The sequence below is a fragment of the Microtus oregoni genome, unplaced genomic scaffold (assembly GCF_018167655.1).
Source record: "Microtus oregoni isolate MIOR12 unplaced genomic scaffold, Mior012 000033F_ref0000390, whole genome shotgun sequence".
NCBI classification, from domain to species: Eukaryota; Metazoa; Chordata; class Mammalia; order Rodentia; family Cricetidae; genus Microtus; species Microtus oregoni.
In genome coordinates this window covers 6,848,500-6,865,989 of record NW_024543092.1, presented here as the reverse complement: position 1 = coordinate 6,865,989, position 17,490 = coordinate 6,848,500, and the positions used below count along the sequence as shown (strand labels likewise).

General features: G+C 42.1%; 1 protein-coding gene across 5 annotated transcripts in view; it reads right to left on the bottom strand.

Annotated features, from left to right (window-relative positions):
• The window catches only part of Stxbp5 (syntaxin binding protein 5), a 137,576-nt gene extending 121,057 nt beyond the window's left edge, over positions 1-16,519 (bottom strand). For 3 of the 5 annotated variants that reach the window (XM_041680449.1, XM_041680451.1, XM_041680453.1), the window contains exons 1-2: positions 15,836-16,518; positions 14,470-14,567 (exon numbers count right to left, since the gene is read on the bottom strand). In XM_041680449.1, coding sequence (XP_041536383.1) covers positions 14,470-14,567; positions 15,836-15,988 — 251 coding nt within the window. In that variant the 5' untranslated portion in view covers positions 15,989-16,518. Of the gene's footprint in view, positions 1-14,469; positions 14,568-15,835 lie in introns of all 5 variants that reach the window. The other 2 variants (XM_041680450.1, XM_041680452.1) reach the window with 2 other exon arrangements.
• Between the last annotated feature and the right edge of the window lie 971 nt (positions 16,520-17,490).

The following is a 17,490-nucleotide window of genomic DNA, read 5'->3' as shown; positions in this document are numbered from 1 at the left end:
ATGCTCTTGGGTAGGTAGAATTAACATGTAAAAACAGCAATCTTACCAAAAGCAATCTACAGATTCAATGCAATGCCCATCAAAATCTCAGCAAAATTCTTCACAGACCTTGAAAGAACAATACTCAACTTCATTTGGAAAAGCAAAAAACCCAGGATAGCCAAAACAATCCTGTACAATAAAAGAATTTCTGGAGGCATTACAATTCCTAACTTCAAACTCTACTACAGAGCTATAATACTGAAAACAGCTGGGATTGGCATAAGAACAGACAGGAGGACCAACGGAACCGAATCGAAGACCCTGATATTAATCCACACACCTTCGAACACCTGATTTTTGACAAAGAAGCAAAATATATAAAATGGGGGAAAAAAGCATATTTAACAAGTGGTGCTGGCATAACTGGATATCAACATGTAGAAGAATGAAAATAGTCCCATATCTATCACCGTGTGGTGCGGGAGAATTGTCTGTATTCTGTTAATCATATTTTAAATAAATGCTGATACGCAAGGCAGGAAAATATAGGTGGGAAAACCAGACAGGAAGTAGAAATGATATAATGAGAACAGGAGAATTCTGGGAAGGAGAAAGTTGATTCCTCCCACTCCTGCCCAGACCACTAAAGCAGCAGGATGTGATCTGCCCCACTGAATTCATTCTCAAGAGGGAGGGGGAATGGAGTGGGGGGGAGGGGGAGAGGGGTAGGGAAGTGGGAAGAGGGGGTAATGTGTCCGAGGAGGGGGAGAGAAATGGGAAACGGGGAGGAGGCGATTTTTTTTTTGCAACAACTAAAAAAAATAAAATAAACAAAAAAAAATAAAAATAAAAAAAGAAAGGTACTGAGCCACATGGCTAACATAGATCAGAAAAATGTGTTAATCAAGATGTGAGAGTTAGCCAGTGAGAGGCTAGAGCTAATGGGCCAATCAGCTTATAATTTATGGAGACCTATGTGTGATTTTCTTTGGGGCTAAACAGTTGTGGGGTACTGGGCGGGACAAAAACCCCAACAAACAGGACTGCTTATGTTACAACCGTGCACAAAACTCAAGTCCAAATGGATCAAAGACCTCAACATAAAGCCAGCCACACTGAACCTTACAGAAGAGAAAGTGGGAAGTACATTTGAATGCATTGACACAGGAGACCACTTCCTAAATATAACCCCAGCATCACAGACACTGAGAGAAACAAGAAATAAATGGGACCTCCTGAAACTGAAAAGCGTCTATAAAGCAAAGGTCAACAAGACAAAATGACAGCCTACAGAATGGGAAAAAATTTTCACTAACCCCACATCAGACAGAGGTCTGATCTCCAAAATATACAAAGAACTCAAGAAATTGATTACCAAAAGAACAAATGATCCAATAAAAAAAAAAAATGAAGTACAGACCTAAACAGAAAAATCTAAAACAGAGGAATCTAAAATGGCTGAAAGACACTTAAGGAAATGTTCAACATCCTTAGTCATCAGAGAAATGCAAATCAAAACAACTCTGAGATTCCATCTTACACCTGTAAGAATGGCCAAGGTCAAAAACACTGATGGCAACTTATGCTGGAGAGGTTGTGGGGTAAAGGAAACACTTCTGCAATGCTGGTGGAAAAGCAAGTTGGTACAACCCCTTTGGATGTCAGTGTGGCGATTTCTCAGAAAATTAGGAAACAATTTCCTCAAGACCTAGTAATACCACTGTTGGGTATATATCCAAAGGATGCTCAATCGTGACACAAGGCTATGTTCATAGCAGCATTGTTTGTCATAGCCAGAAACTGGAAACAACCTAAATGCCCCTCGACTGAAGAATGGATAAGGAAAATGTGGTATATTTACATGATGAAGTACTACACAGCAGAAAAAATAATGACATCTTTAATTTTGCAGAAAAATAGATGAAGCTAGAAATCATCATTTTGAGTCAGGTAACCCAGACACAGAAAGACAATTATCACATGTACTCACTCATAAGTGGTTTTTAAACATTAAGCAAAGAAAACCAGTCCACAAATCACAATCCCAGAGAACTTAGACAACAATGAGGACCCTAAGAGAGACATACATAGATCTAATCTACATGGGAAGTAAAAAAAGACAAGATCTCCTGAGTAAATTGGGAGCATGGGAACCTTGGGGGAGGGTTAAAGGGGAGGGGAGAGGCAGGGAAGAGAGCAGAGAAAAAATGTAGAGGGCAATAAAAATCAGTAACAAAAAAAAAAAGCTCTCTCAGCCAAAAAAAAAAAAATCCACATTAGTAAGTAATATTAAGAAATCAGCTTTTGTGATTGACCTAAAGATTGAATGTAATCCCCCCTCTGAACTATTTTGTGTATATTAACAAAACCATCCTAAGGTTTATGTGGAGAGGTAAAAATGTCTAAAATTATATCACAGGAGGTTTGCCATTTTCAAACTTCAGGAGTTGCTACAAAGCTATAGTAATCACAATGCAGTAGTACTGGTAAACAATACACAGATCAAGGGATGAGAAAGAGGGAGTGAAAACAGATGTATATAATAGAAAAAAAACCACGTTACATCCTGAACAACACTTTACTAAAAATGCCCTGCAGATGTTCGGAAGCCTCTTGACTGGATGGTCACCGTGGTATATCTAGACAATGGGTTATTAGATGCTCCAATGAAAGACATGACCAGAAACGTAAAGATGTTCTTAAGTGAAAGTAACCAAAATGAAAGCAATTCATGATTTGTGATCCACTATATGACTTTCTAGAAATGGCAAAAGTATAAAGACTGAGAAGACCAGAGGCTGCCAGAGGCTGCGAGAGGAAGGATAGGCAGAGCAGCAGACAAAGAGCACTAAACTGTCTCCATACACAATAAAGCATGTGCACCATCACTGATTTATATAACCCTGCAACTCGCCAAGAAGAAACTCTACCTAAAGCTCTGCAGGCTGTGTGGAAAGAACCTGTCTATGATACATTCACCAGTGTGACAAAGGCAGCATTCTGGTGGGACAGCTGCCATTACAGACAGGGGCAGAGAATATACGGGAATATCTTTAAAAATTAATGTAGTAAGTAAAAGATAGTCTCACAATGATATATAGAGAAGAGGCTTAATTGTTTACTGCTGATTCATGAGTCTAACATTTTATTAATCTGTCATTAAAGTCAAATTTACTATATTTTATTTCTGAAGTTTAAAAAATGCTAAAAATAACTACGAGAGATACACAAGTCCCTTGACGTAGCATGGTGACTCACACAGGCTATCCGGAAGCTGAGGTAAGGCTGTCAGCAGTTCCCGACCAGCCTGGGCTACAAATGTGAGAACCCGACTGCTCTAAACAACATCAACAGCAGAGGTAGCAATGCCAAACCTTCTTATCTTAATAAGCGTTGACATTCTACTATATACGCCACATAGTATTTGAATTGGCTCAACTGCTCTCTCTTAACCGAAATGAAACCAGCACCGAAACTGTAAAGTAGCTGTAACCGTTTCTGAGCCTTCTGGTAATGGTCAAGGGCAGTAAGGGATGGCAGCTCTGCTATATTACCAGGTAGGAGTGCCAGTTAACTGTGGAAATGGACCTCTGGTTACTTTTAGTGAAGAATTTTTGTATTCATAAATGAAATAGAATGGCGAAATATGTTCATTCATAGTTACTATTTTGGAGGTAAGATTATCTGCATTACTATTTCAGAACAGCTTTTGGTGCACTTTGGTATTTTTAAATGAACTACTTACTCAGTCTACTATGAAATGTACTCATACATAACAGTTGTCTAGGTTAAAGGAACAAGGAATGCTCATTCTCACACATAAGCCAAAGCCATCTATTTTCCTCTCAACTATCTAGAGACTCTGTTTGTTTTTCTAAGAATACTAAAGTGGGCCTTGTGTGGTGAGGTGTACTTTTAATCCCAGGATTTGGGAGGCAGAGGCAAGTGAATCTTTGTGAGACTAGCCTGGTCTACATTATGAATTTCAGTTAGCTAGAATCACAAAACACAACAACAAAAAAAAAAACAAAGTTAATTTTACCAGAAAAATTCAACATATTATGGATAATGTAGCCAACAGAATTAGTACATGGAGAAATAAGTTTCAACATGTTTTCTTCATCTTCTTTTCAAAAGACACACAAAAAAAAAAATACATGTACAAAGTAAAGCCCATTAGCCGAAAGAACCACAGTAGCTGATGCCACCAAATGTCGGTTCTCTTTGGCAAGGATTCTAGTGACAAAAACAGAGGCACTGCTCTTAGGGGAGATATGCTTTTTTATGGAGCAGGATTAATCACTCTTCAATAGACAGTCTCACAGCAAACGCTTCAAATGTCCCAGCTGACACTTATTCAAAAGGGAAACAGGATCAAAAGCTATACAAAAATTACTCTAGTAGGGAAAAATTATTTGATAATGACCACAGAAGTTCTAAGACTGGTTCTACTTTGCAATTGATATCACGTTTTGTGCAAACCTCAGTTTTCAAATGAAGAATAATAGAAATCAAAATGACTAGTTACTTATTTAAAAGCTTTCATTCTCTCCATTGTGAAATAATATCACTTACCATAGAATACTATGGATTAAAAATTACCACAAGCCAGGCAGTGGTGGCACATGCCTTTAATTCCAGCATGTGGGAGGCGGAGACAGACAGATCTCTGTGAGTTCATGCCAACCTGGTCTACAGAGTTCCACGACAGGCTCCAAAGCTACTGAAAAGCCCTGTCTCAAAAATACTTACCACAAAGAAACATAAATAAATACACTCAGAATGTTGCCATTTTTTCAATGCATATGACATACACACCCTTCAAAAAGGATTAATACTATTTGGAAAACTGGAAGCAAGTAGAACTTGTGGTTTTCTGCTTTTACATCTACATTTGCTGTTGGAAAATTATGCAGAGAGCATCTTTACAACACTTTCTTAAAAAGTAGCTACAACTTTAGCTGCTAGTTTATGGGCCATACTTGATTCTCAAGAAATGACAAACTGCCTGAATTTGCTTCTATGAGTCTACGAGTGAGTTTTTGCTTTTCAATATGTGTTCATTTTTCAGGTTATTTTTTTCACAAGTGAAAGGCATTTCTAATAAAAGTTTGAACACATCTGAGGAATCATATTTTAGTTGGATGCTTTCATTCTTTTTACCTTTAAAGCTAAAAATATATACATCTATGTTTATTATAGGAATGAAAAGATTAACTCCCCGAGCGCTATAAACTCAAATATCTTTTTACAAAAGAGAGGTGAAAGGCAGGCTTTCTGCTATGAAGATGCAACTGAAGGCAGAGCTGCTCTCTATGGACAGCTGAGGAAATAGCTTTATTATTATACTAATTATAATTCAATGGAAAATCATAAAGACCTTCCTTATGTTTGAAAAGCACTTCTGCAAATACTAAATATAGTTAGGAATTTACTCATACTTTTTAAAAACAGCTTATTAATCACTAAAAGTTTTCATTTCAACTGGCATAATGGTAAAACTTCTATAGTTTAATATAAAAATGTCAGCAGTAAGTCTTACATACAAATCCCTCCACATACATATATTAGAAATAAGGTATACTGATCAGTCAAACCAGTGCAAAATCTACTGCCTGCTGCCTGATTTTGGAAGCAAAGTTTTATTGAAACATACTCATCCCTTTACATACTGTCTATGGCACATTTTGTGTTGCATGCAGGAAGAGTTAATATTTATTACAAAGACCATATTGTCCACTCCCTTGATAAAAAATAAAATAAAATAAAATAAAAACCTTACTAGTTAGCCCTCTACAGCAACTGCTGCTGGCTCCTGAAGTTGAGAAAGATATTACTTTTACTACGTGTGTACAAGTGCATATACACATAGTTAATAATAACCAGAAAATATATTGAGCTGATTGAGGGGAGTTCCCCACTTGATTTGGTCAACTGTACAGTGAATACTGTCTACCGTATGGGCTCCAGAGAATATCAGGACACGGACTGACTTTGTTACTATGCTGTCATTTGGATTATGCCACAACTTCTCACATACATTAACACTAATAACTTTTTAGGCATGAAATACATGTTTTAAAGACTGAAATGCAAAAACTTCGATTTTAATGTTGATAAAAGGTTGCCTACAGGTACCATATAATCAAGTAAAAAAATATGTTATATATATATATATATATATATATATATACATACATACACACACATACATACACATGTGACCATGACTCTAAGCTTTAAACATAAGAATTATTTCAACAATGAAGAGAATGCTCAGGGTTCAGGACTCGCTGGACATAAACACGATACCTGCTGTGGAACACTGAGCAGTAACCAATGTTAACAACTGTGTCCCCAGCTCCAAGCATCTCTTAAACTTCCTTTCCACCCATAGCCAGAAGGAAAAAAGGATACGTGATAAACAGAATTAGTATCACAATTTCTTTAAAAGAAAACAAGGAAAACTAAAATTTAGAACAATTAGAATTACTAAATCTGAAACTAGATGACTGTCACGGATCTAACTTCTCCACAAATATTAAAATGAAAACATATGCAGATATTCCTACTTTGCCCTTTTTCCTGCTCAATTTCTGTCTCTGGGTTTTCATTATTTGTGCTACAGTTCAAATCCAAAAGTCAGTATATGGTGAAATGTACAGGTTAAACCAAAACTAGTCCCTTACCCTGCAATCCCACAAGGCTAAGAACATGTATTCTGAGGGTGCTAAATGCCAATCAGCTCAGAGAATGCTTATTAAGGCACTGTAAAAAAAAAAATCAATACCAAAGGCCTCATAACAAACTGTCCTTTCGTAAATAATGCGTGTCTTTCCCTGCATTACATTAATTAATTGCACAACCACCAAAGATTACCTTCTTCTCTTTTACACAGAGAGAGAAGTGTGAGAGTTCCCCTAGTGTAAGTAACCGAGTAACAACAAGAGAACAGTAACAGGTGCAACAAAAGAAAAACTTTACACTGGTTAAAGGCAAGAAGCAGACTTTATTCAAGAGGGTGCTATGGCAGGGAGCAGGGGAGGTCAGATTCAGCCTGAGCACAAAAAGACATGCAGAAACTTTTAGCAGGGGTGTGTGTTGGTGGAACTGCAGTGGTGTTGGGGTTCGAACCCAGAGCTTTGGGGCCAGCCAGCTCTGGGAGCCACATCCCAGGCTTTGGGTAATCCTTTAATTACCTTCTATTCAATGGTACTCTATCCTATAGGCCAGTCACATACACACATGTAGTAAAAGACATTAGTTTTCCAAGTTACTCTATTGTTACCAAATTTATAACCAATTCCATACCATCAATTCAAGGAACACAGTCTCCAATACTAAACAGTAAAACCACTAAGCATGTTGACCACACCTTTAATCCCAGCACTTGGAAGCAGAGGCAGGCGGGTCTTTGAGTTCTAGGCCACCCTACACAGGGGGTTACATGGTGAGACTCTGCCTCAAAAGAAAGAAATAAATGGGGTAAACCACATGTAATTAGGAACTGTTTTTAAAGTATACTTACATCACAATTATTAACACCCAAAAAATAAAGGCAGGCCTTACTAAATGTTACTAAAAATGTTCAGCAGATCCGTCAGTCAGGATCCAGCATGAATGCTGCGTTGACTCGCATGCACCTTCCTGATCTCTTTGGCAAACACTTACACATCTATTGAAGGGTTAGGAATGCATTCAGGGGACACAAAACAAAACAGCCCACAACAGGATGGAGGCAAATACTTCATCCGGTGTGACAGGCACTCACAACAGTTAATCTGACCCCTACAAGCAAACAGTCCAAAGAACCACAAGGCCTTCCACGGAGAAAGAGACCACAGCATCGCAGAGCTAGAAGGACTCTTCGAAACCTGACTCACAGCCAAGGGAACAAACACATCAAGATTTCAGTTCACCTATCAGACAAAAATCAGTCTTAAGACTGAACACTAATCTAATAATGAGGTAATTCTTCTGGGATTTACTTCACACCTTTAGAACAGCAATAGTAATTTTAGATTTACTATAATAGGTTTATAAAGCACAGACTTGATTTTCCCATATGTAACATGATTTTTTCAAGTCAATACACTTTCATGTTTTATTTTTCATCACGCACAAACACACACACACACACACACACACACACACACACACACTGCAAATCTGTTTCCAGAGTCGCACTTCTTTTTTATTAAGTGAACTGAGAACCTTGTTTTGCAGTTAACATGGGGCTCACTCTTCCCTTTAAGCAAAGTGCTCTTAGCAGAGAACAGACTGAGATGTAAATGTGTATTGAGCTGCTTACTTCTCCTCCACTGCTCCATTTCCAAAAAGCTCACTTAGAAACAGACACAATCCCTAAAAGGGGAGCAGATGAAAGTGTGGCTAAGTATCTACTAGTTTATTTCACTAGTTTATTTCAACTAGTTTATTATTTAATTATTTCAAACCAAGAGCCTTTCCCAAGTCTTTTTTTCAGTACTATACTTATGTTACAAAAAATAACATTAACAAGCAGGAAACCAAACCATTCTAATGCTATCTTACAAGTATAAAATCATTACATATTAATTTGTTAAGTACTATATGTACTATACATTTTCTTTGGTTTTTCGAGACAAGGGTTTCTCTGTAGCATTGGAGCCTTTCCTGGAACTAGCTCTGTAGACCAGGCTGACCTAAAACTCACAGAGATCCGCCAGTCTCTGCCTCTGGAGTGATGGCATTAAAGGTGTGCGCCACCACCATTCCCAAGCAGAACTTCTACATATACTATTTATTTCTCAATAGCAACATTGCAAACTCACAGCTTAGAAGAGTGCAGCCATTTAAAAGGCACACTGGGCTGGAGACATGGCCTCACAGATTAGCAACACTAGCTGCTAGCCCAGACTTGGGCTCAGTTCCCAGCCTACACAGTGGCTCCCAACTGTGTGCCTCTCCTGGCCTCCAGGCCTGCAAATCAGCACAGACAGATGCAGGCAAACATCCATACACATAAAAACACTACAATAAAGGGCAAAATTAAAGCAAAACCCAGCTACTTTCCTGAACTTTTTTCCAAAGACTATATCAGCTACAAAACTGACGAAACGGGGGCCATGCCAAGGCCTGGCACTGAGTTGCTCCTCATGCAGCATTTGTGGAACACACGAATGAACAGACTGAGAATCCACACTGCAGAGAACTCTCAGAACACTGGCAGTCACGCCCGAACATCCAACAAGCAGCCCTGCAGCCCCAACAGCTGTGCACGCTTGCTTGTACTGAACCCTGGCAATCCCATGAGGTGGAACGGACTCCTTTTTAACTAAGGGCAGTGATTTACAACCAGACACTTCTGAAGCATGTGCCTGGAATTGTCATACTGACCAAAAAGCTGGCACTGACATTTAGTAGGTGAGAGCCCGTTTTAAATTTTCCTAGTGTCCTGAACAAATCACAGAATTAAACTGTCCAACCAGCTACCAGCTACTGACAAACACTAAACAGATCCCAAAAGCTAAACTGCTACTGATCACTCTATATTCAGTTATAAAAGTCACAATATCAAACATAAAACTGTATCAGATTCTCATGCTAAATCAGCAGCCCAGTCTGCTTTCTCTGAACGTCGCTGCAGTAAAGCAGAAAGTGACATAATTTCCAACTCAACATTCATCCATCTCTGTTCGGTAATTTCCAGGGCACTTTCACCCTGACTCACTCCCTGAGATTTCATAGAAAGCAGCCAAGCCCTTTCCCAGTGCCCATTCTGCCACATCTGTCCGGGGTCCACGTTACTACCTGTGTGATTATGGTAACCCAGGAAGTTTCATCTGCTCTGTTCTTTCATCCATGATGCTGTTGCCTGACCAAACACACACACACACACACACACACACACACACACACACACACACACACGAACCACACTTTCTTCCTGTCAAATGTTCCTAAATGACTTCAAGGGCAAAAACACCTCCAGGCTAAAATTCAATTGTCTCATTCTCTGTCTCTCTCTCTCTGTCTCTCTCTCTCTGTCTCTCTGTCTCTCTCCCTCCCTCCCCCCCCCCCCTCTCTCTCTCTCTCTCTCTGTGTATACATGCTATGTGGTGTGTGCAGTCCACATGTATGCACATACACATAGCCTCTAGGCCAACCTCAAAAGCTGTCCCACCTTTTTTTTTTTTGAGACAGTGTCTCTTACTGGAACCTGAAGTTCACCCATTTTTCTAGGCTGCCCAGCTACCTCCGCAGCACTAGGATGCCAAGTGCACAGCACTATTCCTGGCTTGTACACGGGTCCTTGTGCTTGCAGAGCGAGCACATTACTAACCCAGCTATCTTCCCAGCCCTCTAATTAGCCTGTTTCTACTCTCAACGCAATTAGGATCATTATTCCAATCAGGAGCTCTCCCCAACATTCCCTGAGTCTACTATCACTCCCTACAGCACGGTTGTGCTAGGGCATTCCCGCTCAGGATTCTTCAGATTCTCCACTCTGCCGTTCGGCACCCTCATCTACCAATGGGCAGCAGCGGTTATCAAGGGCTAGGGACTTAATCTAGAGTCTGACTTTGTGAAGACAGTGAATCTCTATACAAGTTCCTCATTGCAATATTTGACTAGTTCCGGCCGTAGAAGCCTCTACAATGGCCATACATTCATTTCTTTTGAATTACTTGCCTAGACACATGGGAATCTGAAATTACAAAACTGCCTTTGAATGAATGCTTAATTTTAAACAGAAAGACCAATTCCTTGCTGAAAAAGGCAAGAATGGGGCTGGAGGGATGGCACTATGGTTAAGAGCACTGGCTGCTCTTTCAGAGGACCCAGGTTCAATTCCCAGCATTCACATGGCAGCTCACAACTGTCTCTAACTCTAGTTCCAGGGGATCTGACATCCTCACACAGACACACAAGCAGACAAAACACCAATGCACATAAAAAAATAAAAACAAATCGTTTAAGAAAACGTAGAAAAACAAATTGAAAAGAAAGAAGGCAAGAACTAGAGTTCGGCCCACACAGTCTGCAGTCTAAAGTCTGTGGCCTTGTTAAGCCTTACAGACACCACTCTGTAACCCTGTACCAAGAGTGCATTGCGAATGAAGGCTTTACTTCAACAGAACAGACTGCCCAGTACCCCGAACTCTGCACAAGTCAGGAGTACCATAAAGGAGGTTATCTGGTAGCTTCATCTCTCACTGCGCATTGAGTAAATCTGAAGTTCTAGTTTCCCGTAGTCCTTTAAATAGTCACAATAAAATGCCCTAACTTTAACCCCCCCCCAATTGTTTACAGATAAAATTTTACACTTAAATGTGATCAAGGCCATGGTAACTTAAGGTGAAGCAATGATCAATTGCACTTGTGCCCCAGTCCACAGAGACAGCAGCTCGGTGAGCTAAAATGACTCCATTCTTTAGTGCGGCTTCTCTTTCCAAAGCCAACATCCAAATTACTCATAAAAATCAAATTTTATTTCTTTCCCTGTGGCAAACAATGGAAGACAAACTATATCAGTATTACATAAAATTGTGTTTCCTTGTTTATTATCAGTAAACACATGGCAGGCACCCCCGTGTCCTCTTCAGAGGCCAAGAAGGTTAATGAAACAAAATGATATCATTCATGTATTGTACATTAATGCGATAAATAGATTAGATATTTTGTCTCAGTATTGGTTAGCTATTCATTAAGGATTCGATTATCACTACCTTTAAATGCAAACACTAGCTATCAGATATAGTTTACTCAATCAGTCTTTTGGATTTGTTTTGCTTTTCAACTCCATGTGAGACAGTCAACTGAGACTGCACTGCCAGCATTTATGAAGGTATCCCATTAACAAACAGGTCCAATCCCACTTAAGAAATTAGCTATTTTCTGCTACATAATTAATCAAAGGATATTTTATTTAGAAGAGTTTTTCTTCCCTAAAACATTCGTCTTCCCTGTTTGGGAAAACATATTCTAGACAATAAAAGTCTAAAACAGGAATGCACACAAGGACTGGAAGAAACCAGTTAGAAAGAGGAAACCAGAACAAACATGATAACGGTAAGTCAATACGGAGTTCTAAAATTAGAAAGCATACGTTTAGATATCTGCCTAGTTTCCAAAAATAAAATAAAAACCTAATTAACTAATATACGTGGTGAACTTTTTAAAAGGTCTCTGTTGTTTTCTATAAATCAGAGCCCAGATAAACAGAGCTCTAGGCTCATCCATCCCTAATGGGAGGAATGAGGTTGAATGAAGGGGTGTGGTTGGGGGAGGGGTGTAACGGGGAGATGTTCTGCTGGTAGGCAGGATAACTTGCCAATCTAGAATGTGGGAGCAAAGCTCTCAAAGGGAAAGTCCAAGAGACTCAGTCAACAGGTCTCAGGATTTCATTCTCAACACAGCAAGGAGTCTAGAAGAAAACGACAGAGGCCCTGGAACTGGAGCTCCACTTTTCACTCACTAACATTGGACTCTAAGAAGACATATAAGCCCAAATGTCCCTGGGAGCAATCATTTTGGATGCCTGATCCTTTGAACTAGCAATTACCACAGCCTGCCATGGTAATCGTTCTGTTGGGTCCACTTGCTAATTATGCAAATTAGAGTTTAAGGTCCTTGTAAGACAAATAACTGCAGCTGCTTTACAAAGTCAGTTTTACTGGTTTTGCTGGTGGCACATATAATTAAATATCAAAAGCCTGTTAAAAAGTTATATAATAAAACTGCTGAGGCCAGAGAAAACAGGAAGAAATGGGGGGGGGGGGGGACAACTCTTTCAGAAGGAAATCAAAAGAATACATGGATCTAATCTACATGGGAAGTTGGAAAAGACAAGATCTCCTGAGTAAATTGGGAGCATGGGGACCATGGAAGAGGGTTAAAGGGCAGGGGGAGGAAAAGAGGGGAGCAAAGAAAAATTTATAGCTCAATAAAAAAACAATTTAAAAAAATCAATTAATTAATTTAAAAGTTCAATTCAATTTAAAAAATTGAAAAATAACTGATTAAATTCATTTTTTCCTTCAGTCACGTAGCAGAATGCTTTTGTTGGAGGGAAAAATATTACAGTTCCAAACAGAACCCTGTGGTCCTGAAACCGAATTTCATTAGACACTGAGAAAATTCACTATGCTTATCTTTACAAAATTATAATAGAATGCCTTTGTAAAAATAAAAACATCTAAGCAATTGAAGTCAGAGAATGTTCTAGTCTCAACAGTTTAGCCGTCTGGCCAGGAGCAATCTGTGCACAGTGCAGAAGGCACCAAGTTCAGCCTTTACCACTAGAGACAGGCCTGGACTGCCTGTGTTCACTGTGCACTTCCCTGAGAGCCCGTCGGGCTCGCCAGACAACATCCTCGGAGTTAAAGGGGAGCATAATCTGATGTCTTAAAGGACACCTTTGAAATGCTTTAAAAGTTCATAAATGAAATTCCTGGTTCACGTTTAAATCAAATGCTGAAAACCCCGAAATGTAAACAGAATAGGCCCAGCCCCTCCCAATATCACCCCCCCCTTTTTTTGTCAATAATACCGTCCAGTGAGGTCACCGGGTGGCTTGCTGGTTTATTACAAGCACAGCATCTCAATAATGGGCTAGTCAAGCATGTTTAAATGTCAGAGTGAAAGCAATCACACACTTTATTTGAAGTTAAATAGTATAACAGAGGAAGTAAGAAAGTCCTCATTGTTCACACCAAAAAGATGCTCTTGAAAAAATTCTCGTAAAGAATCTGAAAAATCCTTATGCCAAAGCTACACAATTCACAGATAACCAGAAGAAAAATCTTCTTCTACAAGCTAATGTACTTCGTAGCTTCTGCTACACATAACAAACAGAAAAAAAAAGACAAAGTCAATATCACCACAGTACATTCTGATCTATGCATTTTACGAAACAGTGCCCTGAAATCTCTAGAAATATTAGCCCTTCTTATTTATAGAAAACTAATTTGATAACTTGTCACCGGTTAATGTTTTTTATCTGGAAGGGCATGTGGAAAACAAATCAAATTCAAATCCAACATCTAATTCATGAGCGTGATGGGCAGCTGAGTTTAACACCCACTGGATACAACATCTAACAAGCTGACCGTGCTCTACCCTCACCATCTCTGGTCCTTGAACTTTATCTTTGGCCACTAGGCATTAATCCCCTAAAACACACACGTGTATTCCCCTCAGGATCTTAGAGTCATTACAAACAAAGTAGTCACAATGAACTTGGGAGTGATGTTTTGGTTCCTGCTGAGAAACCCCTGAGATCCCAGAGCTATCCTTAGAGCAGCATACCCTCTAAACATAGCTACTATCATAAGGGGAAGCCGGCACCACATGAGTTCTTAAGATACAAACCCAAAGAGGAAACACAGGATTAATGAGCAATACTGAATGGCTGGAGATGACAAAGAAAGCAAACAAAAACATTTCTTTCCTTGTCTTTGTTATTATTATTATTATTATTATTTTTAATTAAAGAAAGGATACAGCCTTAAAGCACCAGTCTGAGTTCCTACTGCCAGGATCTTCTGTACTGGATCAAAGGCCAGAGCTGAGGGCTGATAGGGGAATCCATGGCGAACAGTCTGGGGATGGGCAGTGACATCACAGGAACCAAGGCAGCAGGCAGAATCCGAAAACAGAACAGCCCACAGGGTCGTTAGACTGGGAACCAACTACTACACAAAGCACACACAGGAACTTAACACTTTATGGGGGAGCTGAGGGTTGGAGGGTGGACTCTAGCCTAAGGATCACAGCGCCAGAAGAACAAATCTACTTAAATTCCTGCTTTGCTACTATGCTAGTAACTCCACAGAGGGCAATTTCCTATGAATAGCGGACACTATTCTGCTTGACTCCACGTTGCTCAAGTTTGTAGTGGTTCAAAATTCTGTAAAGTCCTTGCAAAAGGAGATTCGTGTGGCATCTCAAGAGAAATCACCCAAATCGTAGCTTTGTTTGAATGCTAAAGGGGGGGGGATTTCTAAGAAAAAGTTGTAATGAAAACTACTGAAGGATTTAGTCAAAGAGACATCAACCTCAAAAACAACACGAGCAATTCTAACGATGGAAATGGGTGCAAAAAATAATCTTGCAATTTTCTATTAAGTCTGGAATAATTTTAGGCCATAAGAACAAAAATTGTGCGCAGGATTGTAAGCCCCCGATATAGGAAGGACCGAAAGGCTATCTATGAGCAGGCAAGGAGGTCTGGGAACGGAGGCTCGTGTGCTTTTCTCTGTGAGCAGCTGGAAATTAATACGCTGCATCATTCTTTCTGAATACAGGACCGTGGGGGCAATCATTGTGCCATTCACAGACAAAAAAATAATAATTAAAAAAGAAAAACCTCTGCTCTAACTTTTTAACCAAACAAGGTGAAGAATCCTGCGACTTCAGGTGGTGAGCCGCTTCGCCCGCATTCTAAAAAGTGATGCGCATAAAAAAAAAAAAAATCTGGTTGAACAGGTTTGCCTTGCCCACGAACGACGTTCATCACAGACTGCTGGAAAATTTCGACGTCAGTGAAAGAAAATAAAATATGCGCGAATATAAAAGTATTTCCAGACCATTGTTACCAGTGGCTGGATGGGAATTAAAGACAAGGGAGTATGCTTGGGTTGCCTTGAAATGACTGCTTTTTATGAAAGGGACTAAAAGAAGTAGGGGGATCTCTATCCAAAATCCCCCGTTAAGGCACGTCTGTCAAAAGGGGGGGGGGGGCGCCTTCCTAGAGCTCTGAGCTCTATTGGCGCGCTCTGCCCTCAATCTCCCGGGTACTGCCCAGCGGCCCCCTCAAAGGACCCCAATCTTCCCAAGACAGCTCGGCGGGGCTGCGCGCTCCCTTCACCTTGCAGAGTTGGAAGTGTTCGGACTGGAGCGTCTCCTGGATCTCGGGCTCCCGGTTCCCAGGCGGGTGCTGCTGCTGTTGCTGCTGTTGCGAGGCCGAGGACGAGCCTGCGGTCAGGCCGTCCAGCACCTTCCTGATGTTGAATTTCCTCATGGTCTCGCCGCCCAGGGGGATCTGTCCGTCTCCTCGAGGCCCCCGGGGTAGCGGAGGCACCGGGTGGGAAGGAGTCCGAGCCGCTGGCGGCTTCGATCGCGGAGTGCGAAGGAGCGGAGAGCAGGAGATAATCCCAACAGGAAGGGCTGCGACGACGGGCGCGCGGCGGCGAGTCCTCTTCCTCCGAGGCCGCCGCGGGCTGCAGTGGCGCCGGACGCCGCCTCCTCACCTGGTCGCGGCCAGGCTCCCGCCGTCCCGCGCCGCTGCCGCTGCCGCTGCCGCCGCCGCATCCATGGCCCCGCGGCCCCGCAGTCCCTCGGCGCGTCCCGGGCTCGGCCTCCGCTCAGCGCAGCCGCCCGGCCCTCATGGCCCGGACACCCGGAGCCGGTCCTCGCGCCTCCCGCTGCTCTCTCCCAGACCGCCCGGCCGCTCGCTGTCACCTCCCGGCAGCCTCGGTCTCCGGCCCCCAACGCCCGGCCGAGCAGGCGGCGAGCCGCGGTTCCAGCGCCGGCCGCGGCGGTGGCGGCAGCTGGGCCTCCGCGGAGCGGGCTGCCCGGTGCGCATGCGCGCCGCCGCCCCCGCCCCCGGCCCGCGGCTTAAATCATCCTCAGCCGAGGGCCGGGGCAGCAGCTGGCGGACCGCGGGCTCCCCGGCCCGCACCTCCAGCCCTGTCAGTCAAGCTCCCACTGGGTGCTTTCAGGTGGCTTTGTGTCTGGGCTCGCAAGGGAGCGTCTAGGCGACGATTATGTTAGTGGCTAGATGACAGCTAGGAGACACCCAAAGGGAGAAGCCCAGCCTCCTTCTTGAAGGTGTTGCTGGAGGTAAAAATGAGGGTGGCGGGTGGCGGCTAGACCGAAATCGGTCCTCCTAAGGGGAAGAACTCCAACGCCCCGACCTTGGTCACCCACCACTCCGACCGAATCCATTCGGCAGGCAGAGTGGGTGGCAGCCAGCACTCCCCGCCACTCCTTGTTACAAAGTCCTGTCTACCTGCCAGTTTAATTAGTCAATCAACAACCCCCTGGAGGCTCTCTGATCGTCGGACAGGAGAGGGAGGTGAAATTTTTGCTCAGGTCTGCCTGCCAATGTTCCTGCGTGTCTCCTCGAGTGCTAACTGACAGAGGAGTGGTTCAAGTTTGCAGCGGTGGAGAGAAATTGGTGCTGGGGGCAGAGAGAATCCTGACCAGTGCTTTCTACAGGCGAAGGTGGTGGGCGCAGATCATCAGAAGGGGAGAAATGCTGGAAGAGCAGCGCTTTCAAGGGTCACAGCGAAAGGCCAATCTTAGGCTTACTAAGACCCGCCCCGACTAGGAAAAAAACAAAAACACCAGGTTTTGTTAGTTCCGCACCAAATTCAGAAGCACCTCCCTTTGCCTTGTGATTGGCTACATTCTCCCCTTCAGGACAGTCTCCTCACTGCATTGGCCTATGGGCAGATAGAACCTGCCTTCAAGAACAGGCAGCAAACCAATTAGGCTCGGGGCATTTCGGGAAGTGTAGTT